General features: G+C 44.2%; 1 protein-coding gene, 1 long non-coding RNA gene and 1 other non-coding gene across 3 annotated transcripts in view; 2 read left to right on the top strand and 1 right to left on the bottom strand.

Moving 5' to 3' along the window:
- The first annotated feature begins 896 nt into the window (after positions 1–896).
- Positions 897–26,170, top strand: part of LAMC2 (laminin subunit gamma 2) — a 57,528-nt gene continuing 32,254 nt past the window's right edge. Inside the window, exons 1-3 of the mRNA XM_047841200.1 lie at positions 897–1,097; positions 1,227–1,485; positions 21,251–21,439. Of these exons, the coding sequence (XP_047697156.1) occupies positions 1,407–1,485; positions 21,251–21,439 (268 nt within the window). The 5' untranslated portion in view covers positions 897–1,097; positions 1,227–1,406. The remainder of the gene's footprint in view (positions 1,098–1,226; positions 1,486–21,250; positions 21,440–26,170) is intronic.
- Positions 5,663–26,170, bottom strand: part of LOC125155690 (uncharacterized) — a 42,419-nt gene continuing 21,911 nt past the window's right edge. Inside the window, exon 3 of the long non-coding RNA XR_007148309.1 lies at positions 5,663–5,834. This is a non-coding gene — a long non-coding RNA (uncharacterized LOC125155690). The remainder of the gene's footprint in view (positions 5,835–26,170) is intronic.
- Positions 17,335–17,418, top strand: TRNAQ-UUG (transfer RNA glutamine (anticodon UUG)). The gene has a single exon. It is a non-coding gene; the product is annotated as a tRNA-Gln (tRNA).

Genomic DNA, 26,170 nt, shown 5'->3' with positions numbered 1-26,170 from the left:
CTTTGGTGCTGTATTCAGATCCTGATTATTCCCCAACACCTACCTAGTTCATGGTTCATGTTTTGTGCATAATCCTCCCAAGCTCTCCCAGCCCAACTGGTCTCACTTACATGCATAAACTGAAATTCTTACACCTTTTGACACACAGTAACCATGCTGTATTGTTTGTTGCCTTATGTTATCTATAGAACTATCTAGAGAACATGCATTCCTTTAGCCAGTGAACAATATTCACCAGGGGCCTTTGTAGGCCTTGATCATGAAAAGTAGGGGTGACTGTTTGGGACAGATTGTGCGTATATACTGAGCACCTACAAACCTCTGGTAATTTTTAAATCTCTAGTAGGAACCAAAGCTTTCTCTTTGACAGAGGTCTCTCTGAATTATTGCCACCAGCCTCCTTAGGGATAGGGGCGATGTAGGATATACCAGGATTTGCAGTTTCCTGGACATCAGTCCCCTCACCTAACACAAGAGACTTGGATGCCTCTCACCGTGAGTCTCCGCAAACATTTCCTGTGCGCCCACGGAGAACGGTATGAGAAAAATGCTCTAAGAGGTAAAAGGAATATGAAATCCGGGTTCTCCGTTTTCTTCAGTTCCGCAGAACATTTACCGAGCTGACAGTGCGCCAGCAAATGCGTGAGCTGTTAGGGATCTCGAGCGATACCCCGCCTTCATAGGGAGGCCCACCGGTCATGTCAGCAGGTGACTTGACAGTCGCCAGCCCAGGTGATCAGGAAGTTACGGGGCCCAGGAGAGGAGCCCGGTGATGGGGAGGGAAGGAAAGAAGTGCTAGCAGAGTGGGTGGGCTGGGGGAGGCCTGCCGTACTTCAGAGCGCTTGAGGGGAGGCCAGAGGGTGGAGAGCACCCTCTCGTGATGCCTGTTCTCCTTGACGTCTTTTAGACGGGAGCCGATCGGGGTTGCTGGCTGTGAGTCTGCGCCTTGGAGAGGGGGCAGGCTGCTCGCCGTCCACCTGTGCGACTTCTGCGGCAGACCACCCCGGGAGAGAAGCAGGGCTGCGGGGCAGCGGGCGCATTCCTCCAGCGGGATCCCTGGGCCGCAGCCTCGGCACCACGCCCTCGGCCCGGGCCAGGTGTGCACCCCTCTCGCGGCGAGGGCGGGGGGGGGGGGGGGCCGGCGGCGGGGGTGAGCGCTCTCGCGGCGCGGTGTGCGCGGTGTGTGTTTGTCTGGCTGCTGAGGGCTGGGTCCTCCTTATTCACAGGTGAGTCACACCCTGAAACACAGGCTCTCTTCCTGTCAGGACTGAGTCAGGTAGAGGAGTCGATAAAACCACCTGATCAAGGAAAAGGAAGGCAGAGCGGAGCGCGGAGCGCAAACCAGCAGCCGCGAGGCGCGGGCGGCGACCCCTGTGCGGCAGACGGACCCGCGGCCCGGCCCGGCCATGCGCGCGCTCTGGCTGTGCGGCTGCCTCTGCGTCGCGCTGCTCCTGCCCAACGCCCGGGCCACCTCCAGGAGGGAAGGTGAGTCGGCCTCCCGGAGGAAACGTCGCTGCCCTGGCCCTGCACACGGCGACGGCCGAGCGCACCTCCGACGATTCCCGCTGAGTCGAGAACTTCTGTAAAGCTCCCAACTCCTCCCGCGGCTGGGGCTTCTCCAGAGACGCGGTGTAACCAAAGTCTAATGTTCTATACGGCTGTCTGGTGTTAAAATGGAGCCAGTAGGTTGTGCCAAACCAAGATTTTCCTTACATTTTTAATGTGCCGTCTTGGTTGCTTTTTGGATCAGTGGGGCCCTGTTTGATCAGGAATATGCCGGCGTACGAATTCTTTTCCCATCACGTGTTTTCGTTGATGGAATTGTGGTGGGAATGTTTTCTGTGAGTGTGAACACCATAAAGATTGAAAAGGAGCCTCTCTAATAATCCTTCTGGAATCCTCATTTCATCTTCGGGATGGAAACTGAGCCCTAGGAGTCTTAGCAGCGCTTTATTTTTGCACAACGTTACTTCTAATAGTATTCTCACATTAATTCAACAGGCATTTACTGGGTGCCTATGTCATAGATTGATTTTTTAAAAATATTTTTTAATGTTTATTTCAGAGAAAGAGGCAGAGAGTGACAGAGCATGAGCAGGGGAGGGGCTGAGAGAGAGAGAGGGAGGGAGACGCAGAATCCGAAGCAGGCTCCAGGCTCTGAGCTGTCAGCACAGAGCCCGACACGGGGCTTGAACCCACGAACTGTGAGATCATGACCTGAAGTTGGGTGCTCAACCACCTGAGCCACCCAGGCACCCCATAGATCATTTCATCTTATCTAGGGTGTCCAAGGGCTGTCATATTGTGAGAAGTTCAAGTCGCTCACGTAAACAAAACTTGCTGAGAACCTAGCAACTGTTTGCTATAGGCACGGGTCAGTTATGACAACACATAATGGGTGTTTTCCCTGTCACTTGGTTTGACCGATGATATTCACTTGTTTAATTACCCTGAATTTTCATGTTTAGATTACTCCCTCCACCTGATGGGATTTCAGTAATTATTTCACTAGGTCCAAGAGTCATTTTCACATATGTGAATGTGAGACAATGTTCACGCACGCACTGCATTATCTTATGCTTTCCGTAAATAGCTGGCTTGAATTCTATTTGAATGGCACGGATATTTTGGAATGTGTTTGAATGAATTGATACAGTTTTTTTTTTCCTAAAATAATCTTGGAATTAACTTCCAACCCATCATCCCTGATTACCATTTTAAAAGCCATTTATGAAAATAATGATGTAAGTTAGGTTCCCTTATGGTTAACCTAGTGAGAAACATCCTAAAAGTAAGGAGAGTCTCCAAATATTAGAATTCAAAGGGACTGCTTATGGATCAACTACTACAGCCCTTGGCTTAAAATACGAAAACATGGAACTGGATTTGCACAAAGCTATACGCCAGCTGTTGGCAGGGACACATCTGGCATTCGATCCAGGAGTTCTTAGGCTGGAGCTTTTGGGACCACATTGTAAAGTAATAAGGGAGCAAGTACATATGTTTTATATAGTGGGTAATTTTTGAAGCAATTTTCCCATTGGCCACATCTAATGTGTTAGCATTAGATAACAGAAATAAATATGTAGGATTGTATCAGTTGTTAAATAAAACCAGACTCAAGAGGACAGACTCAGGGATAGACAAACTGAGTATTCTATTTAGACAAGTCAGAAGCTATGTTCAGTTTCATTTCTAGACTCTCCCCTTCCTTGGAGATAGGTTGCTTAAGATATTAGACTCCCTCCTCAAAAAGGGCTTCATTTTGGGGTTCAGTGAGAGTGTGAAAAGTTTGGCGTTAGGGTAGAGCACCCATGCTTTTCTATTCACGGGCTGCTGGGATGTGGTGTAAGTTGGACTAAAACATGGGACTGGCCACTTCCCAAAGTGACCTGCATCTGTGCACCCTGTGGGCTGCACCTATGTGAGCCTAAATCCATGGCATTGCTTCCCGGCTGTTCCCTTGAAGGTGAAATTATGTGTTAGATGTCATCAGTGAGACTTTCACGGTTGGTCTCAGCTAAAGCACAGGTTTTAGGGTCAGCCTGATCTGGCTTCAAATTTTGGCTACCATTTTCTTATTAGTAACTATTCAGGCTCCTCAACTTCTTGGAATCTTCTCCTTCACCTGTTAAATGGGAACAGCAGTACTCTGCAACTTTGCAGAGCTGTTTATTGTAAAGTGCTTTAAAATGCTTAGAACCATGTTTCTTTAAAAACTCTGAAGCCAACAGTCGAGATAAAAATAGTGAACTTGGATGCAGAGATTGCTAAGCAAGATAAGGACTTCCCTTCAGGAGCTCATAGTTGGTGTGTGAGAGAATGTGGCATATAGCTCCATTGGTCTGGATCACAGTTCACACAGATCGTGACTGGAGAAGGGGCAAGAAGTAGAGAAGAGTGAGACTAGAAATGTAGCCAAGAACCTGGCTGTGAAGAGCCTTATGTGCCAGGCTGCACAGCTAGGATAGTGCCTCATAGGTAAAGAAAAGTTGCAGATGGTTTATATAGAAGCAGGGGTGGGCATGGCCAGATTCATGTTTTAGCAAGGTCGCTCACTGAATGCCTTAGACGGAGTTGAGCTAGGAGACGGCAATAAATGGCCATTGCAAGAATCCAAATGAGAGATGATGAAGGCTTTCATTGTGGTGGCAGAAATAGCAAAGTGGAAACAGATTACAGAGACATTTAGAAGGTAAAGTTGAAAGAATTTGGTGATCCAATGAGTGTGTGTCAGGGATAGAAGGGGACGTCATGAGAAATAAGCAAGAGTCCAGGATGGGTCTGAGGCTTCAGGTGAGTGTGATTGGTTAGATAGTGATGCCATTTAAGGAAATGAGAACTCAAGGATCCGAATTGGGAGCAAGGTTGGATAGTGGATGAAGAGGAAGGAATGAGTTCCTATAGGGATATGTTAAATCAGGGATGCCAGTGGAGATGGCCAACAGTCCTGGTGAACGGCTGGAACTGTGATCTTGAAGTTTAGAAGAACAGTTTGAAATATAAAAGTGGTGAGCCCAAAGGGAGAAAGCAAAGCCCTGACAATAGATGATATTACCTGGGACACAGAGGTAAGAGAAACCTCAACCCTTACCAAGGAGATAGAACAATGGAGAATAAGGAGGAATGGGCCTTGAGAATAGAGAACATTATCAAAGAGGAATGTTTTGCTAGCCAAAGGAAGATCTACAACAATGTAGGTATAATAAATGGCATTCAGACATAAAACTATAAATATACAAAGAATGAGGATCAACATGATACTGTTGGATTCAGCCATCAGTTATGTTTTGAAGCAATTATTCTAGAATGATGAGCTCAACATCCAAGATGATTATAGAACACTAATCTGGTTTCTCTCATGGTCGGATACTGGAAGAGAGATGCTGTGGATCGTGGAAGAGAGCCCTGGAAAGGTTTATACTCTCTCCTGGATTCTGTTACTTGAACTGTGGAAATGGTACAGCATCATGCATACAGGTGCAGGCCTGGGTTCAAATGGTAGCTCCACTTCCTATTTGTGGGGTTTAGGCAAGCTACTTCCCCTGGTACTCAGTTTCCTGGTCTCTGAGATGAGGAAAATAAGTTGTTGCAATCATTACATACTAAAGCACTTTGCACAGTGCCTAGTAAGCACTATGTGTTCAATATTATTGTCATAGAACTCTCCTGCCAATGCTGAATGTCAACATACTGTCTTCTGAGTTTTAAGCGGTGAATTTTTTTAAGAGGTTCCTTTCATTAGCTCAAGAAAGGTGATGAGGAGTCCTTCTGCTCAGGCTGAAATGAACCCCAAGTTTTACCCAATGAAATAAATGGGAATTCCTGACAAGGGACTCAGAGCAGATGGAATTTCAAGATCAGATGTCGTATCATTTCTTATCCTTGCTTTTTGGCAAACACCAGATCTTATCACATACAGATTCAGCAGGTCTATTGCTCTCTAGAACATGCTCAAATATATGATGAGCACTCCATAAGCTGCTCTCTCACTTCTTAATTGGAGACTTTCCCCATCCCCCACCAGAAAAAGGGTTTGGCCAACTTGATTATGAAACCATTTAGCAGTGTAAATGCAGTGGTCACATGGCTTTTTGTGTGTAATGTAGCACATTAATTCACAAACCTAAAGTCACATAATTTATAAAATAACTTACAAGTATTAGTTTGTAAATTCACATTTTATGAAGTAATTACATTCAAACTCCACCTTTAGCAGCTAACAGAACTTTAATACAGTTTCTTCTTTGCTTCGGTTTAGGTGGCTTGAGATACAGCTCCATTTGTGTCTGCTTTTCACACCGTCATTGGAAAGTACACCATTTTCAAAACGTCTAAAAGATTTAAAGATTATCCTTCAACGCACATTGTAATCTTCACAGCATAATCATCTTGAAAGGTTTATGATTTTCGACACTCAAAATTGTGAGATAATGAACAATTATGAGGGTTGGTTCAATAGCCTAGGCTTTTTCTTACTGATAAGTATCCAATGCATTGACTGACATTTCAAATTGACAAGTCTTCCCCAAATAATATTTTAAAATTAAAAGTAATTGAAAAAGATTTTGAAAAGACTTAAATGTGACCTTCCCCCCCGGAAAAATAAAACCTCCCACCTTATTATATTCAAGTGTGTGCAATAAATAGGAGTATGGATTTGAATTGGGGGCATAAGCTGGAAACACCTATGAAGACTTAAATTCTGGGGTCCTGAACTGGGGACAGCCATCGGTTTAGCTCCACTGGTCAAGGAGCTGAGGAAGAATGTTGGTTTGTGATCAATGTTTATGGGAAAGTCAGGAGCATGAAATTAAGTTGTTGAGGCAATCTTAGGAATACTTTTCCCATTTAAGCTCTTAGTGGGCTCAAGTATATTGACTTTTTTTTTTTTTTTTTTTTTTTTTTTTTTTTTTTTACACCCTAGAGAAATTTCCAAGGACAAGACTTGGATCATTACAGACCAGTGTAGAAATAGGAGTGCCATAGATTCTGGAACTCAAATTTAGTCACAAATTAGGCCTAGCAGATTACTGAATCATTACTGGGCTGTGCTCTAATATAACCCCCAGGTACATGATGTAATATTTGAATTATATTCAAAGCCAAAAGCTAAGTCTTTTCTGTGTCGGTGGGTGACTGTATGTCTGTGTAGGTGCCTGCCCAACAGTCATGTGCTTCCTTATGTCACGATTAGGAAAGAATGGTTCTTCTTCCATCACTGGTCAATGTAAGGGCTCTAGCCTTTCCCTTCTGCTGTATCGGAGGAGAGGTGGGGATCAGTTGAGTAAAGGTCTATGTATCCTAGACTTCTTCAGGCTTGGCGACCATTTACAGAATGCCAGCTGTTTCTTTTCCAGATTTTATTTTTATTCATTTTGTGAATATTCACAGTCTAGAAAAAATTAAATCGCAGCCAAATCATTTCCCACACTGATTTAAACATTGGAAAAGTTATTCACATCTTTAGCTGCACTCATTTGGGGCATTTCTTATAAAAAGTTCTGCATGTTTCCATACTTTTTTCTCTTATTACAGCATCATGGTATTTACTTAATCTTTACTAATTTTTTTAATGTTTATTTTTTGTGAGAAAGAGAGAATGAGCAGGGGAGAAGCAGAGACAGGGAAACACAGAATCCAAAGCAGTCTCCAGGCTCTGAGCTGTCAGCACAGAGCCCATTGAGGGGCTTGAATTCAAGAACCACACGATCACAAACTGAGCCACCCAGGCACCCCAGCATCATGGTATTTAAATGAGAATGGTCCTTAGAGGTTCTCTACAAAAGCCTCTCCTTTTGTAGGTGAGAAAAAGGATACCCAGCCGGCAAAGGAACTGTGTGAATTCTCAGTTACATCAGAGCTGGGTTACCACATATGTAATCCTCCTTCATAGATAGGAAAATTGAGGCACAGAAAAGTTATTTCCTTGACCAGAGCCATGCACTTAGTAAATAAACTAGCAACTGAAATCTGGTCTAATATTTCTAATTCTTATTAAAAATTTTCATTTAAATTAATTTTCACACTTGGTGGAATCTTGATTATAAGAATATCCCTATGTCTCTAGTAGGGGCATCTGTGTCCTGGCTATTTTATTTGTATATGTGACTCCCTATGGTGGCCTTTCTTTTAAAAATGTCAGGGAACCATAGGTTAAGACCAAGCACAAACTCTAGTTGGTGGGGCATTGACAAAAGAACAGATTTTAAATGACTAAGTTTTCTCTTTCTCTTTTGTTCTTTTTTTGTTCAACCCTGTTGTCAGATTGTCATGCAGGTTGGAATTGACTAGGTGGCTCAGTTAAAAAAAAAATAGGACAGTTGAGGGGTAGGGATAAGCCTTTTTTTTTTTTTTTTTTTACCGCTGTTCAATGACTGTTGACATTATGATTCTATACATGCAGATTTGTGTCCCGAGGCTATTTTTCTCCCCCTGTTGGAGTCCATTGGTACAAGTTTTAAAGTCTTTCAGGATCAGGACAGTTTCATGGCCAGAACATTGTAAGCTTTGCATGTACTTACTACTATTTCAAATCATCACCCATTTTTCTTTTGGTAAAAGGGGATTCTGAATGTTGAAAGGTCATTTCTCATAGCAGATAGACCGGTCTACTTTGCAATAGCACCAGGTCCAACAGTAACCCAAAGCTTCTGCTCTTGCCTCGCAGGGCTAGGGGTGGGGGGCTGTTGTACACGGTGGGAGGCGACGTTCACATGCTGAAACCACAGCTGACCTGCCATGGGAAGTGACAGTGCAGTAGCAGCACATTTGTTCAGCTGAGATACAAGACACATTGCACCTGCTCCCTGGTGGAGGCTTCATGGTCCAGTCTGTGATCTTCGTTACTTCTTTTGATGGAGGTATAAAAAGTGGTTGGTCCCCTAAGAGACGTTAACTTAATTCATTCTTCTGACGTTAAGCGGTACAGTTTTAATTTACTGTTTTCAGATGGATTTTTTCAGAAAAGAATCTCTAAGGAAGCTTCTATAAATGCACTTCATACATATTTTCCCAACACTGTAAATGCACATGAATTACCATTTTGTTCTTTTGTCCAAACTGAGAACTGCTGTGGTGCACAGTAAGCATATGCATACCTAACCAGATTCAGCATTGTGAAGGGATGTAGAGACAGAAGAATCTATGGCTAATTTCCTTGTACAGAAGTATATTGTTCACGAAAGCAATGAAAGGTTTAAAAAGGAATTATTTGGTAACTTTTTAAAGGAGCCAAGACAACAAATGATTGAAAAACCATATTTAATATGTATACTCTGAAAAGCATTTTCAGTACAAATCAATTTCTTTTTAGCTTTTCTTTACCCAGACTCCTTATACATTTTTTTTTTCCTTTTGGTCCTCATTGCTTTAGGTGTCACCTCTAGCTGTCCTGAGCACTCTGTTGTTTATTTCAGTTGATTCTTAAGAGGGCAGGGCAGAGGATACCTTTTGTTGAGTCATGTGGAAATGCTCAATGAATACTGTACTCTGAAGTTAGTCAAATATGCTTTTCATATTGATGTTTTTCTTTATAGATGATTTCTTAGAAATACAGAAAATTGCTATATATGGGGGCAGAAGAGTGTGGGTTTACATAGCAGTATTGGATATTTGCATATGGAATGCTTACCACGCACACTCACTGAGCCTCCATACTGAGGCTGACACTTGTGGTCTCGGAGTAGAGCCCTTGTAGGTGGCAGGTGCAAGGAAAGGGGAGACTCCTCTGTATCTTGTGTCCTAATCTCTTCTCTTTCACCTTTGAACTCAGACTGAGCCTCCTCCTGTACCCTGAACTCCTTTGCTAGTTAGATGAAAATTGGTGTCCCCAACCTCCCTATTGGCTGGGATGTTCTTTCCCTCTCCCTGCTGTCTGCCTGGACCCTAGTGGGGGATTAGGGGAAGACATCTCCAGGTGTGGTCTCCTGGTGTATGCCTTACCAGGTGGAGTATCTGCGGTCCATGTGTGTTGTTTCCACATCTAGGTTGTAATAGAATGTGCTATGAACTCAGTGAAACTAGGTGACTCCTTTTAAGTCATAATCATTCCAAAGGAAAATGTGGTGACCGGAGTTTGACTCTTGATGACTTTGGACTATTAAGAGTTCAAAAGATTGGTCCATAATTCTAACATCCCAAATTGCCCATGTGATTAGAACACCTGAAGTGTTCCTCTCCTTAGGGCACTTCTTGGTGCAGACTTACACCTGCTTGGGCATTTACATACCCTGAGAAGCCAACAGGCAGGATACACATCAGTGGTTCTGGCTCTGTTGGCTTAAAAGGCAGCTGTGAAAAATATGAGAGGAAAAAACTGAGTTCAATTAAAAGACTCTTCGTGAGGGAAGTGCCATTTTGGTTTTTTATTTTAATTAGAAAACATATTGTGACATGCCTTAAAAAGATAAGACTGGAAGCAGACATTCACACATTAATCCACAACATTTCAAGATTAAACGAAGAAATGTTCAGACTTTGTTTTAAAGTATTCACCCAACCTGAGAAACATATTAAATCTTGGAAAGAAAAATCTCATGTAGGAGGCTTTAAAACTAGAAAATACTTAAGAGCATTTTCATCATCACATGTAAGTACAATATGGTAAAAATACCGTGTCATGTTGAGCATTTCAGGTTTGGAGACTTTGATTTTTGCAAATAGGATGATAGCTACAAGTGCCTTTGGTATCTACCTCACTGATAGATGTCAGATTGATCTTGCTTTGGACTTCATATGTAATGTTCAATTTGAATATGTATAAAAATAACAAAGAATACATTAGAATAGATTGCTATTTAAAGGACACTTTCAAAGTGCCTGGATGGCTCAGTTGGTCAGGTGTCCAACTCTTGATTTTGGCTCAGGTCTTGATCTCAGGGTGGTGGGATGGAGCCCCACGTTGGGCTCCATGCTGAACATAGAGGCTGCTTGAGATTCTCTCTCTCTCCCCCCCACCCCCTCTGTCCCCTCTCCTTTGCTCACATATTCTCAAATAATTAATAAAGGACACTTTCAATAATTGCTTTTGTTCTGAAGATAAGCATTTGCTGAGTTGTTTTCTTTTTTAATCTGAGTATACTATTCTCAAGATCCATTTCGTTCACTGTTTTCAGTCTAGCTCTTTACATTTGGATTTCCTATTAAAGAGCCTCATTGCAAGTGACTTCTCAGAGGTGATGGCAGCTATCTTTGAGCATAAAAGTGTCAGTTTACAGGAGGCCAGTTTTTTTGACTCGGAGGAAGGAAATATTCAATTGGACAATGGAGGCTTAATTTTTTGCATAACTGCTTTGGACAAACAAGAGAGAACATGGTGGTTGCCAATGTTAGCCCCAACTCACCTCTCCCCACCATGATGCTTTTCCTTCACAAAAGAACTTTAAAAAGCTGAGGAAGCAAAGACAAAGTGAGGTATAAATGAAATGAATGGGAGAGAGGTGAAGATGTCCCAGTGAGGAGTGTTATATGAAATTAGGCTGGAGAAGTAGGTAGGGTTAGACCATAGAAGTATTTGTAGCAATGTCAAGGAGAATTATCAGAGTTGTAAGCAGAGAGGTATTGGTAGAATATATTTTGGTAAGGTTTTCCGACTGCTGGATGGAGGCAAGAGAAGTTGCTGGGAATTCAGTCAAGAAGTATTGTAGGCAAGAGGTGATAGGGGTTTGGTCTAGAAGGGCTACTGTGGACATTGACTTGGGTGAACAAGCTATTTAGTGGGTTATGTCAATAAAATTTGGTGTTGAATAGAATATGAGTAAGGAAGAATGACGGAGAACCTATAAAGAATAGCTTCCAGCCTTGTGACTCGAACGGATGACAACTAGGAATTTGGTTTTAAACATTTTGTGTGAAAAGCTTGTGAGGCAACCAGCTGGACATGTAAAGCGGATGGCTGGTCTAGAGTTGACAATGAAGTTTGGGCCGGGAAGTACCTTGGCATACCGGTCAACGGCTATCATGGTTACCTAAGCCCTTGGCTGGGATGGGCAAGTCCCAGAGGGAGGCCTCGTGGAGGCTCAGGGCTGAGCCTGGAATAACCCCAACATTTAGAGTTAGTGTAAGGAGAGGAGCCACAAAGACTTGGGTAGGGGTGGGGGGACAAGGTCAGAAGCCAAGAGGAAATCTGACAGTATGGTCTTCTAGTGTCCAAGGGAAGACCATTTCAAAAGGGAAGGAGAGAAAAAGATGCTTTTCTTGGAAAAGGAATGAGGGGCACAAAATGCTGGGGAGACAGGGCTAAATAAGGAAGAGCACGGGTGCCATCTCTGTATGGACTCATCCACAGATCACGGGTAACACTTTCCAAACCTACTGCCCCGTAACTGAGTCAGCATTAGTGCCCGGAGCCCCTGAAGTGGAAGCGAGGGCGGCAGAGCTGTGGGTGAGGGCGGCCAGCACACGCTGCCAGGTTCAAACACGACACTCAGATTCCTAGCCCCTGAGATCTTCCCTTGCGCCCGCCAAGTGCACCCTGCCTGTCAAGGCTGCCCCACCACTGCAAACTGATCTCCTGGTCTCAGGCAGGCCGTACCTCAGGCCCCTCCGCCCACCTGGCTCTGGTCTTGCTGCCCTTGGAGAGGGCAGGCTGGGTGTCACTGCAGCCCAGGGGTCTGGGACCACCAGTGCGGAGGTGGCCTGGAGGCAGTAATAGTTCCTCTGGTGTGAGAGCAACCAGAAAGTCTCAGCCACTCCTTCTAAGTGAACGGATCACCTTTCCTTTCTCTCTGTTCCCATCTCACCCTCCATTTTTTTGATTGAAACATTAGCTTTTTATACTTACACTGAATGCCACATGTAGACAACACAAATCTGGTGTGTTGAGAAAATTTCATATCGGGTCTCTGGACTCCTGGGAGATTTCTGTACTTTCGGGTTTGTTGGTTTTTTGTTGTTGTTGTTGTTGTTGTTGTTTTTTTTACTTTTCTTAGAGCCAGACTGCCTCCCTCCCATCCATCCATCCACCCACCCATCACAGTCCTGTGCCCTGTGTTAGGTCCCATGTGGATACAAACGTAGAAAACGTTATGGAGGAAGTCAGTCATACACAAATAGTGAAGACAGGACAGAAGGTGAGAAGTACCAGGATGGAGGCGAGGATGAAGTCCCGTGGGCATTCAGAGGAGGGAGAAGCTGTAGAAGGGCCATCGGGGGCCCTGCACGATATCATTTATGCTCTTTAAAAGATCAGCCTGTGGCTGTGTGGATTTAGAGAGGTGGAGGCAGGTAGCGCTCCTGGCAAAGGAAGTGGCAAGCCTGGAGGCCTGAGGTGGGAAGGAGGTGGTGCTTCCCAGAGTTCAGGCAAAGGTCTGTGTGTTGGAGCCCAGCAAACAAGAGAGAGAAAGAGGAATGCGGTAAAGTTGGAGACATCGGCGGGGCCAAATCTTCAGGGTTTGGAAAGGAGCTTGGATTTTTTAATTTGTTGTTACTTGTGAGAGCACTAAAAAGCACGATGATCCCATACGCTGTACAGAGGATGGAAATTAGATCACCTCGGTGAAAAGCTGAGCATGTTTTTCAGCTTCGAACAATAGAAAAGACCTGCTTATACACAAATGATCAGATTGGCGCCAAGTTGTTAAACTTTCTCGTAATTGCTCACAGTGTGTCCTACGGGGAACTTAAAATGAGGTCTTGATGAACAGCAGCCGCTGATGCTGATTATTCCAAGGCTTTGCCACAGTGCAAACCTAGGAAGTACCTGTATTTTCAGTTTCCTTTCATTCTCCTAAGGATGCAGCTTGGAAACAGCCTTTGCCCCGTGCTTCCTGTCCGGACCTGTCGGAGCTGTGTGTTTGAGCGAGGGTGGGAGCCTTCTGAAGTGAGCCTGAGGGGCTCTGCACACTTGCTCCATTGTTTGCAGAGTCTGGGGGAGTGTGGGTGGCTGTGCGCAGATCAGCCTGTGTCTGGCAGCCTGGAGGGCTCCTCTAAGAAGCACCTTGAGGGTCAGCAACTGTATGCTATTATAGTGATTATTATAATAAATACTTAAGTGCCAAAGAAGCAGCAACAGAGAGGAAGACACAAAAACCACCCACACTTTACTAGACTGAAAGAAATATGTGAAAATCTGAGTAAAATAACTTGGTTTCACGTGTGTTTACACAGGGCTTGAGGTCAACTTGACGAATTTTATTGTTGTAGCTGTGGAGAGATGCCTGGCTGACAGAGACCAGGATTTCCGGGAGCTGGAGTGCAGGACAGAGAGCGAAAAGGACAGAACTTTGCAGAGATGTCTCTAGCTTGGAAAGAGTACGGGACAAATGAGGAGTTAAATAAGAGTAACAATGGAACCTGGCACCTAGGATACGGACTTCAGTGAAAAAGGGAGGAAAAAAAACTGCTTGTCTTGATTCCTAGATCCTGTAAGGCTTTGGGTCTGTTCAGGGTCTGAGAGGAACTTGTTTATTTTTTCTGCTGCAGTGATAAATTAGCACCAGGTCCCAGACCCATGCCTGTCCATAGTGAAATGAGAAAAACATGGATAATGTGAGAAGTATTTGACAAAGCCCAATATATATATTATCTACATATATCATATCTTATGTGACAAAATAAAACATCGGCAGCTCCTTTTGAAATCATGCTGGCTTATGATGTCCCAGGATGCAGACATCCAGTGTGGCCTCTGTCAGGAATGATTTTTATTCATTTTTTTTAAATGTTAGTTTATTTTTGAGAGAGCGCATGTGTGTGCAAGCAGGGAAGGTGCAGAGAGGGGGGAGGGACAGAGGATCCGAAGCCAGCTCCATGATGACAGCAGAGAGCCCAGCGTGGGGCTTGAACTCCCGAAACACGAGATCACAACTTGAACCACCCAGGCGCCCCATGAAGTGATCTTTGTTCAACAAGTGAAATGGAAGTACATCTCAGTGACCAAGGACAGAAGGAGGAGGGGGGAAAAGGAGTAAGAACCAGTAAGACAAAAATCTACCAATGAGGTACTTGGAAAAGAAAGATTTATCAGGAGAGGAAAAGAAAATACATAACAAAATGAGAGGTGAATAATTTGATACATTTGGTGGGTAATTCATAATTGGTAAGAAAAACACCATGCCTGGTAGATAAGCCGACAAAGCTCATGAACAGACCAGCCTCAAAATAGAGAAGTAAACCAGGGGCACCTGGCTGGCTCAGTTGGTGGAGCGTGCGACTCAACCTCAAGGTTGTGGGTTCAAGCCCCACATTGGGTGTAGAGATTAAAAAAAAAAAATCTTAAAAAAAAAAGTAAATCAGCTATGTCACTTTCACTTTGTCACCTCCCCCCTCCCACCCCACAACTTCCTGTTTCCTTTCACTGCTTTATGTATTTCTCCTTGACAAATATCACTATCCAAATATTCTCTGTATTACTTATTTTTTCCCCCCTCCTCACATGAGAACTTCATGAGGGCTGGGACATCTATTGGTTTTGTTTACCACTGTATCCATACTAGATACTCCATATGTATTTGTTGAGCGAATGGACCCTTGATAAATGCTTCCCAGGCAACTTAGGAAGTGTCCAAAACCTCCATCTTTATACTTTCATTGCTTGTTTTTTTTTAACGATTATAATTTTTTGAGAGCATGCACATGCAGCACGTGCATGAGCAGGGGAGGGGCAGAGAGAGAGGGGGAGACACAGAATCTGAAGCAAGCTCCAGGCTCTGAGCTGTCAGCACAGAACCTGACGTGGGGCTCGAACTCACACACTGTGAGATCATGACCTGAGCCAAAGTCAGATGCTTAACTGGCTGAGCCCCCAGGCACCCTTCATCGCTTGCTTTTCTGTCAAGATGCCCTGATGGACCAGACTTTAGCCTCTACTACAAAGCTGTAATCATCAAGACAGCATGGTATTGGCACAAAAGCAGACACATAGACCAATGGAATAGAATAGGAACCCCAGAACTAGACCCACAAAAGTATGGCCAACTAGTATCTTTGACAAAGCAGGAAAGAATATCCAATGGGAAAAAGTCTCTTTAATGGTGCTGGGAGAACTGGACAGCAACATGCAGAAGATTGAAACTAGATCACTTTCTTACACCATTCACAAAAATAAACCCAAAATGGATAAAGGACCTGAATGTGAGACAGGAAACCATCAAAACCCTAGAGGAGAAAGCAGGAAAAGACCTCTCTGACCTCAGCCGTAGCAATTTCTTACTTGACACAACCCCAAAGGCAAGGGAATTAAAAGCAAAAATGAACTACTGGGACCTTATGAAGATAAAAAGCTTCTGCACAGCAAAGGAAACAACCAACAAAACTAAAAGGCAACCAACGGAATGGGAAAAGATATCTGCAAATGACATATCAGACAAAGGGCTAGTATCCAAAGTCTATAAAGAGCTCACCAAACTCCACACCCGAAAAACAAATAACCCAGTGAAGAAATGGGCAGAAAACATGAATAGACACTTCTCTAAAGAAGACATCCAGATGGCCAACAGGCACATGAAAAGATGCTCAACGTCGCTCCTCATCAGGGAAACACAAATCAAAACCACACTCAGATATCACCTCACACCAGTCAGAGTGGCCAAAATGAACAAATCAGCAGACTATAGATGCTGGAGAGGATGTGGAGAAACAGGAACCCTCTTGCACTGTTGGTGGGAATGCAAACTGGTGCAGCCGCTCTGGAAAACAGTGTGGAGGTTCCTCAGAAAATTAAAAATAGACCTACCCTATGACCCAGCAGTAGCACTGCTAGGAATTTACCCAAGGGATACAGGAGTACTGATGCATAGGGGCACTTGTACCCCAATGTTTATAGCAGCACTCTCAACAATAGCCAAATTGTGGAAAGAGCCTAAATGTCCATCAACTGATGAATGGATAAAGAAATTGTGGTTTATATACACAATGGAGTACTACGTGGCAATAAGAATGAAATATGGCCCTTTGTAGCAACGTGGATGGAACTGGAGAGTGTGATGCTAAGTGAAATAAGCCATACAGAGAAAGACAGATACCATATGTTTTCACTCTTATGTGGATCCTGAGAAACTTAACAGAAACCCATGGGGGAGGGGTAGGAAAAAAAAAAAAAAAAAAGAGTGGGAGAGAGCCAAAGCATAAGAGACTCTTAAAAACTGAGAACAAACTGAGGGTTGATGGGGGGTGGGAGGGAGGGTAGGGTAGGTGATGGGTATTGAAGAGGGCACCTTTTGGGATGAGCACTGGCTGTTGTATGGAAACCAGTTTGACAATAAATTTCATATATTAAAAAAAAAAAAAAAGATGCCCTGAAACTAGATAAACCATTTATGAAATTCGGAAGCATAGCAAAATTACAAAATAAAAATGAAGAAATAAGAGCTCTAGACAAACTTGAACAAGGCCAAATATAAAAGAAGTATAATAAATTTTTAGAGTTTAAAATGTAGCCAAGGCTTATATTTGGGTCTATTAACCTAAATAAGTCATTGCAGTAGAAGTTACCAAGGAAGGCTGTTTTCTGGACTGGTCTTCTGTAGAGAAAAGCATCCTTTCATGGAACAGGGAAGAGAGTGACTGCTAAATACTAATATTAGTATTTATATTTTTAAGGCATGTTAAGACACATGGGACACATGGAGTCCTTTCAATTTAGGAACCCCTGAGCTGTGTTTCTACAAGTTCAAGAGAATTTTCATTCATTTGTTCTTCAAACACACATCAAACCCCCACTACGACCAGGCCACTGTGCCATATACAAGGGCTTCATTTCTCCTTTTTCTAAAGCAGGACATGTGTTTTCTGCCTGTTAGAAGAGCAGAGATTTGCCCTTGGACATAGATTTATTTCAAACAAATATAAAAAAAATATTTTTTGGCCAACATTTAAAAATCAGATTTCAGTGGTGCCTGGGTGGCTCAGTCGGTTAAGCATCTGACTTTGGCTCAGGTCATGATCTCGTGGTCGTGGGTTCAAGTCCCACATCGGGCTCTGTGCCGACAGGTCAGAGCCTGGAGCCTGCTTCAGATTCTGTGTCTCCCCCTGCCCCTCCCCCTACTCATGTGGTCTCTCTCCATCTCTCAAAAATGAATAAACGTTAAAAAATTTTTTAAATAAAAAAGATCAGATCTCCTACAGGGCCAGATTTCTGTTTTCTTTAGAAACCTGAGTGGAAATGCTGACCACGGTAGGCAGGATCCCCATGTGGCTACACTTGGCTGCTTTTCCTCTTAGCCCTGTTGGCAGAGTCCCCACTGCTCCCAGTCACCTCATTCCTAGCCGGGCAGTGCCCTTCAGCAACCAGCGTGCCCATGGTAGTGGTTAGGCAGAAATCGGTCACAGAATAAAAAGGACAAGCCTCAGGGTGCCTGGATGGTTCAGGCAGTTAAGCGTTTGAGACTCTTTTTGGCTTAGGTCGTGATCTTACCTGTTTGGTTTGTGAGATGAAGCCCCACAGCATGAAGCCTGCTTGGATTCTCTCTCTCCCTCCCCTCACTCTTTCTGCCCCTTCCCCTCCCCCACTTGCATTCATGCTCACAGTCTCAAAAAAAAAAAAAAAAAAAAAAAAAAAGGACCAGGCTCAAGCTGTATGAGGCCCATTTTATTAAGCCAATTGCAAGAATATTCTGGAATTTCAAAACATTTCTTTCCCCCCAGTAGCTAGAATGAGTAATAGTTTTAGGGAGGTTGGTCTAAATTTGGGAGATGATTTGAGACCATGTTTCAAAAGCATCAGCGACAAAAGGGGTCATCTCATGCAAGAGGAGCAAAGTCTCTACCCTCCTTCTCTGGGGGTGAAGGTTCAGAAGACTCAATATTAAGCTAAAGTGCAGTGCAGCTAAGGGTTGAGCTCAGTGCAGCTTGGAAACCTCAAAGTCCTGCAGGCAGGGCTGGGGAACATCTTCATGAAGTTCTCACACGATGCAGACATAGGAGGCCTATACACTCCCCGACACAAGGCCTACTTGGCCCTACCCAGTCAGCACAACCTTGGGCTTTCATGGAAACCCCAGTGAGAGAGGAGGGGGATTTGGCAGTGAGCAAGTTCCAGAGCAGAGTTGCTGGCTGAAGATCCCCCTTGCTCAAACTGTAATGTATCTCTGCAGAAGGCTGGGGGATTTAAAGGGAGAACACAGTTTTTTCAGAGTAGAGCCTGACAGGAGAGAGGACAGAAGGGGAGGGAGGCATTAAACACCAGATTATAACAAGGGTGTCTATTTTTGAAATAGTGTTCTAAATATATCATGAGCCATCCTTATAAAGTTAACGATTACCAGCAGAAAGTTTGTTCTGGGTCAGAAAGGCACAGTGAAAATTTTGTAATTGTCTTGAGACTGCCCTCAAAAGGCACCCAGGACAGAAAGGGCATTGGCACACTGCGTGATCCAGGCGACTGACCTCACACAAGGGTCGTTGGCTGAATTTAGCGCTTATACATGCCTAAGGATATTCTCAGCAATTTCACAGCACGTGACAGCTGTGTGGCACATCTGTTCGGGATCCAAAAAATCAGTTACACAAGCATTCACTGGGGAAGATTGGAGTTGGCACCCATTCTGCAAAGAGAGCCGGGAGTCTGAATTGAGTGCAAGCTTAACACACTAAGTTTAACGAAATGCAAAACTGCGTCCATGGAATTCTAACACCCAGTTGTGTTGCATGCTGAGCTAGTCAAACCACACTTGGAGGACTGTGATAAATTCAGGCCCTTTTAAGAAAGACATTGGGAAATCAGTATGTTCCTTGGAGGACAGTCAAGAAGAATCTAGAAATCATCCCATGGGAAATGGTTGAAAGGCATGGAGGTGACAGGCCTCCAGTTTAACCAGAAGGAGAAAGGCTAGAGAGGGAGATAGGATAGCTGTCTTCAGTCAAAGCCCCGGCTGTCACAGTGCTTGTAAACATGTTTGAAACAAAGTGATAAGTAAATGAAGACCACAGTAGGTGTGCATGTGTTTTCCAAGGAAGAGCAAGAACACATAGTAAAAATTACAGGGAGGGAGGCAGAGTTAAAACTCCTGAAAAAGTAATCTGGAACAACCAGTGCGGTCTGTGGCGGGACAGGATTTAGGTAGGGGCTGAATGAGCCTTTGTGAGGGATTTCTAGGAGGAACGGCTACCTGCAGTGGTAACCAGGTTCTCAAGAAGCGGGGGTGGGGGTGGGGTGGGGGGTGAAGGCTTTGTGGTTGGACACACTTAGGAGCAAATTGTATGGTTGTCATTTAGCTGTGTGACTTTAAGCAAGATATCCAGCATTAGGTTCTTCATCCGGTCAATGGGGACAAGACCACTCGTGCTGATGTGTTCTTGTGAGAAGTAACTGAGCTGATATGTGTGAGGTGCTAGAGACGGCATGGGCTCTGGAGAGACGTGTGTGGTAAGAAGTCGCTTCAGAAGCTCATCAGGTTTACTTAGTCCCCTTTGTGCCTTCAGAGCCCTGACATGGCCTGCACAGGGCAGCTGTTCAGCACGTGCGTTGGCTTTTTTTTTTTTTTAATCAGTGCTCTGGGTAAGTCGTGGCCCTAGGCAGTTCTAGAAGTGGACTCTTATTGAGGCCACGTGGCCAATGGACAATGTGCCTGGTGGAAAGAAAATGAGGTCTGGCATCAGACACAGGTTCCAACCCTAGCTCTCCACTGGGTCAAATTACTTAACCTTTCTGAAATGCATTTTACTCCTCTGAGGCGATGCCTGTCTTGTGTGAGTGAATTAGCAGGTGTGAAGGGCTTGGTATTCTTTTCTCATTGGGATCCTCTCAACAGTCCAGGGAGGCAGGTAATTCCTTTTACATTTATAAGAAATAAGGTTCAGAGAGTTGAAGAGATTTGCCTCCAAAAATAGAACTAGTACTGATTTGGTCCAATTCTTTTAACCTCAAGGCTTATCATCTTTGTCTTCTCAGTTGTGACAAACATTTTTTAGAGTCTGCTGTGTGCCAGGAATTATGTGGAGTATTTCCACGTTTCCTCATTGACTTTTAGGTCCCCCATGGAGAGGTCACTCAATGGGGTAAACTTTCCTAGACATTTGGGAAAGTTGATTCTTCATGGGACTCTGGTTCCCGTTGGCACCTGGCTCTGGGAGGGACACTCAAGGCACAGTGAAGGGCAGAAGGAGATTCCTGTCCAGACAGTCACATTAGCTCCTCAGCCTTGACCATCACAGGAGGGACAGCTATAGTGGATCTTGAACAGAGGACGCCGTCAGCTGTTGGGACAGCTGTGCCAGAGCGCACCCGCTGGCAGTCCTCAGGTTTCTCTAGCCGGTAGACTTGTTCTGTGGGATTGCGCAGGGCTGTAAAAATGAATTCTTTGCAAATTTAAATCAGGAATTTGTACATAAAAATACATAACGAAGGGTGCCTGGGTGGCTCAGTTAAGTGTGCAACTTCGCCTTGGGTCATGATCTCACGGTTCAAGGGTTCGAGCCTCACATTGGGCTCTGCACGGACAGCTCGGAGCCTGCTTCAGATTCTGTGTCTCCCTCCCTCTCTGCCCCTCCCCTGCTCACGCTCTGGGTCTCTCTCAAAAATAAACATTAAAAAAAAATACATAACGTAAGATTTTTGGTGTCTCTTGAGGAATGGGACAGTCGGGCAACCCTGAGCTCACGTTCTCCCTGACAGCAACCCCCCTGCCCCAGCATGCTGCTACTCCCTTTGGGTGGGGCAGAGACTCTCCCAACCTTCCTTCAGCCCATGTCATCCTTACCTTACTCCAAGTAGCTGGCGTGAATATTTAGTACCCTGCGCATAGTTTACATTAATAACATTGTCTCTGAGCTTTTTACTAGTGAGGTCTTTTTTTTTCCCCCCCATCCCTAGTCTGTGATTGCAGTGGGAAGTCCAGCCAATGCGTCTTTGATCAGGAGCTTCACAGACAGACAGGCAATGGGTTCCGCTGCCTCAACTGCATTGACAACACCGATGGCGTTCACTGCGAGAGGTGCAAGGAGGGGTTCTACCGACAGAGAGAGAGGGATCGCTGCTTACCCTGCAACTGTAACCCCAGAGGTAATGTGCGACAGCAAGAACAGACCTGGAGGGTAGTATGCTGAGTGAGAGGAGTCAGACTGAGAAAGACAAACACCATATGATTCCACTCCTAAGCGGAATTAAAGAAAACCCACAAATGAGTAAACAAAAAAGAATCAGGGGAGCCTGGCTGGCTCAGTCAGAAGAGTGGGCAACTCTTGATCTTGGGGTGGCGAGTTTGAGCCTCATGTTGGGTGTAGACATTAATTTAAAAAAAGGGGGGGGTGCAGAATCAGACCTATACAGAGAACCAACCAATGGTTGCCAGAAGGGAGGGGAGGTGGGGGGGATGGGCAAAATAGGTGCAGGGGAGAGGGAATACAGTGATATTGTCCTATGGTGACAGGTAGTAGCTACACTTGTGGGAAACACAGCATGACCTACATAGATGTTGAATCACTGCGTTGTACACCTGAAACTAACGTAACCTTGTGTGTTGACTATGCTTAAAAAAAAAAAAAAAAAAAGTAGTTGGGGGAAAGGCAAATAGAGAGAGAGAGGGGGAGGGGGAAGGAAGAGAGAAGCCAGGAAGGCAAGAGAGTGGTGTTCAACATCTAGAACAATTGGGAATCTACTAGACACTTAGCATTTCTATCTGAAAGGCAACACATTTTTCTGTCTTAAGTCTGGGTTGTAGGAATCAGCTAGAGTCTTTAGGACACAGTTGGCTTGAATTCTAGTAGCAAGAGGCCCATGATTACTTTGCCTGGCAGATGACAGTTTGGCCCAGGGACAAAGGAAGCTTTGTAGGCTTCCAGTGCATCCATAGCAATGCCTTTGACCAACCTCTCGAAAAATAAAGGGATAGGAAAATCTGTTTCTGGTGCTATGGTAGGTGCTAGCAATATAAAGTTGTATTAGTCCAAGAGACACCCTGATTAATAGGCAGATTAGAGGGGCGCCTGGGTGGCTCAGTTGGTTAAAAGCATCCTCCTCAGGTCAGGATCTCAGGGTCATGACCTCAGGGTTGTGAGATCCCGCTGAGCACGGAGTCTGCTTAAGAGTCTCCCTCTCTGCCCCTCCCCCACTCTCTCTCTCTCTCTCTCTCTCTCTCTCTCTCTCTCTCTCAAAAAAAAAAAGGCAGATTAGAGTCTTTGATGGGTTTGTTCACAAAAGAAAATACAATCAATAAATAGGAAATACCTACAAGATGGCTGGTTCATAGCAGGAATCCTTTGTTTTTTAAAACATGTCGCCCAGTGCTGTATTCGCACAGCTGTGCGTAGTTCTTGCCTACACAGATGTATGTGTTGTGCTATATTCATCATGGACAGTAAAGACAAGTTAGTACATAGAGAAGGAGAGACCAGTAGTTCTGTTAAAGAAGTTGAGGTTTTTTAGAATACCTTGTCTATTATCTTTTTTGGAAATATCTGTTTCTCTTCTGTTAGAAAGTGTTTAACAGCATAATAGGATAAGTGTTAGTGCGCTTAATGGGTATAAACAGCTTAATGAACATAAAAATGGGCAGGTTTTGGTCTAGCCAGGAGATGCCGGTAGAGTGTGCTGGAGAGAATTACAGAACACTGGGGATGACCCCAGGCTGATGCAGACCCAAATTCCAGCAAACACTCCCCAGTTCACCAAACTTACGGTTATGGTGTGTTTGAGTCCAATTTGCTCAGCTTTGTGGCATAGGGTCAGCATCCAGAATCTTTTGGATTTAGCAATTCTTGTGAATTAAAGAACTTCATAAAGAAAAATTAAAAGTTATTCCATGTTAGTGGGCATTCAACCCTTCTGAAAAGCCCAGAACCCTTTAGGATATGCAGCTTCATTGTGAGTCACTGGAGTTGTGTCATCCCAGCAAGACGATCAGCGAGAATGTAATTAGAAACTTAATTAACTTAGCTGGAGAGCCTGGCCTGAAGACAAGGTTATTAGTCCGTACAGTAGACAAGGAGGCTGCCGCGTGGCTGAGAGATGGTAATGAAGGATTTGCCGCACCATCTCTTTTTCACTCGAGTCCATTGCTCGCCCAGCATCCATGAGCCTGGCTTTTTCTTTGCCTTTGGGGAGTATACATCCCAGGCTCAGTGTGAACATCTTGGTAGACAGAGGAGGAGCCCAACAATGAGTTATAGCTTATATGATCGCTAACATGCATTACCCACTTTCTCTGTGCCAGGCACTTTGCTAGATGCTTTCATCCAGCAATTAATTTAATCTTCACACATAACCATATGAAGACGGTGCTATTATTATGTCCATTTTACGGATGAGGTGGCAGGGCCTTAGAGAGGGGGGTGAAGAAGTTTGTTGAAGATTGTGTAGCTAGGTGGCCAGCCCCAGGTGCACTGACATCAAAGATGGTAATGTAAAGACTAGTGGTGGGTTTTGGAGCCAGAGAGCCTGGGTTCAAATCTTGGTACTTCCGCTTCTGCTATGTCATTCCAGGCATGTCCCTTCACCGCTTGCTGCCCCTGTGTCCCCATCTGTAGAAGGGGGACATCATGCTCTTCCCACCACAGGATTGTGTGAGAATTGTGTTAAGCACGTGGTAGACAACTCAGTAAATTGTAGTTGATTTTTCTTTTTTTTAATTAGGACAGATCAGTGTGGCAGTTTCCTGGGACACCGGCTTTTTTAAGTTACATTCTACTTTAGAAGGAATGCTGTCAAGGCCATATATTTGGTCTGAAACTATTAGCATTTTATTTTCTTATTAATATCCTGAAATTGGCAGTGAACTTTTCAAATGTCTTTTTTTTTAAATTTTTTTTCAACGTTTTTTATTTATTTTTGGGACAGAGAGAGACAGAGCATGAATGGGGGAGGGGCAGAGAGAGAGGGAGACACAGAATCGGAAACAGGCTCCAGGCTCTGAGCCATCAGCCCAGAGCCTGATGCAGGGCTCGAACGCACAGACCGCGAGATCGTGACCTGGCTGAAGTCGGACGCTTAACCGACTGCGCCACCCAGGCGCCCCTCAGATGTCTTTTAAAGAGTGGGGAAAAAGAGGCCTAGAGGAGCTGATGGCCTCCAGTCCTCTAACAAGCAATTGCAAAAGCTAAAGTTATAATCCAGAGTTCTGATGGAGAACTATTCTCTTATTCCTTCCATATGAACAAATAAAGCATCAGAATGCTGTTCTTTTATCCCCAACATCAGACAATTAGATGTCCAGGAAAAGCTTCATGGATCTTATTTCCTAAGATCTGGGTAGTGCTTTATATTTTTCCAGAGTATTTTTATAGGCTATATCTTCTTCAGTGTTCATAAAACAACTTGACAACCTGCAGGTGTTAGCACGCTCCACCCACCGTTATGGACATGAAGAAGGGGACGTTCCAGAGTCTGACCTGCAAGCCTGAGTGGCATGTTAGTGACAGACGGTTCCCACCCTGTGCTGTCTCCCACGACACTGTGGCTGCCCAGATTCCTAGCCCAGTGGCACAAATTTAATTCCCTATGGGATTTCTCAGTCTCCCAATCAGCCAGAAAATATGCATCACCTAACAAGGGAATTTATCATATATTCAATCTCAAAATGAAGAACACACCTTACCAAAAAATGCAATCATTCCATGTATGGTGAATGAAGCCAACAGCATCAGTAATCCCCAAAGTGGTCACAGATTTTGGATGTCACATCAGTTTCTCAAATATAGCAGCCAGGCTTATTTTTAGGTGATGACTTTGTGGGTTCAGCAACAGGGCTGAGTTCTCCTCAACTCATAACCACGTGTGTAAGAGCCCTGAAAACCTTTTGCAAATATTTTGAAATTCACTGTACATACATGTGGTTTTTTCTTTCCATGACACCTAAATTCTTGAGACCTGTATGGACATCAAGGATACTGGCCTTGTTCTCTTAATTATTATTTACATATTTATGATCCTGACAATGGATTACTCATAATACAACATCTTGGTTATTATTGAAAACATGCCTTAATTTTTCTTAAGGTTTTATTTGAGAGAGAGAGAGAGAGAGAGAGAGAGAGAGAGAGAGAGAGAGAGAGAGAGAGAGAGGGGCAGGCGCGCAGGCAGAGGCAGACACAGAATCCAAAGTGGGACTTGAACTCATGAACCGTGAGATCATGACCTAAGCCAAAGTCGGACGTTTAACTGAGCCACCCAGGTGTCTCAAAACAGGTCTTAAATAACTTATAATTCTTAAATTCTTGTTACTTTAAAATACAAGTGTGTGTGTGTGTGTGTGTGTGTATAAAGGGTTCTCAAACAGACATACCCTCTTGTTTACTATTTATCAAAAAAATTTAACATTTTTGAGACAAACACAGCACAAGCAGGGGAGGGGCAGAGAGAGAGAGAGAGAGAGAGAGAGAGAGAGAGAGAGAGAGAGAGAGAGAGAGAGGAGAGACACAGAGACACAGAGACAGAGAGACAGACACACAGAATCCAAAGCAGGCTCCAGGCTCCAAACTGTCAGCACAGAGCCTGACGCAGGGCTCAAACCCATGAACAGTGAGATCATGACCTGAGCTGAAGTCGGACGCTCAACTGACTGAGCCACCCAGGTGCCCTTAATTTGCTATTTTTTAAATAGTAATCATTTTATTTATTTTTTAAAGTTTTTTTTTAACGTTTATTTATTTTTGACACAGAGAGAGAGAGCATGAACGGGGAAGGGGCAGAGAGAGAGGGAGACACAGAATCGGAAGCAGGCTCCAGGCTCTGAGCCATCAGCCCAGAGCCCGACACGGGGCTCGAACTCACGGACCGCGAGATCGTGACCTGAGCTGA

This window comes from Prionailurus viverrinus, chromosome F1, assembly GCF_022837055.1.
Source record: "Prionailurus viverrinus isolate Anna chromosome F1, UM_Priviv_1.0, whole genome shotgun sequence".
Lineage (NCBI taxonomy): Eukaryota > Metazoa > Chordata > Mammalia > Carnivora > Felidae > Prionailurus > Prionailurus viverrinus.
Note: the sequence above shows the minus strand (reverse complement) of the source record. Positions and strands in the feature narration are given on the sequence as shown.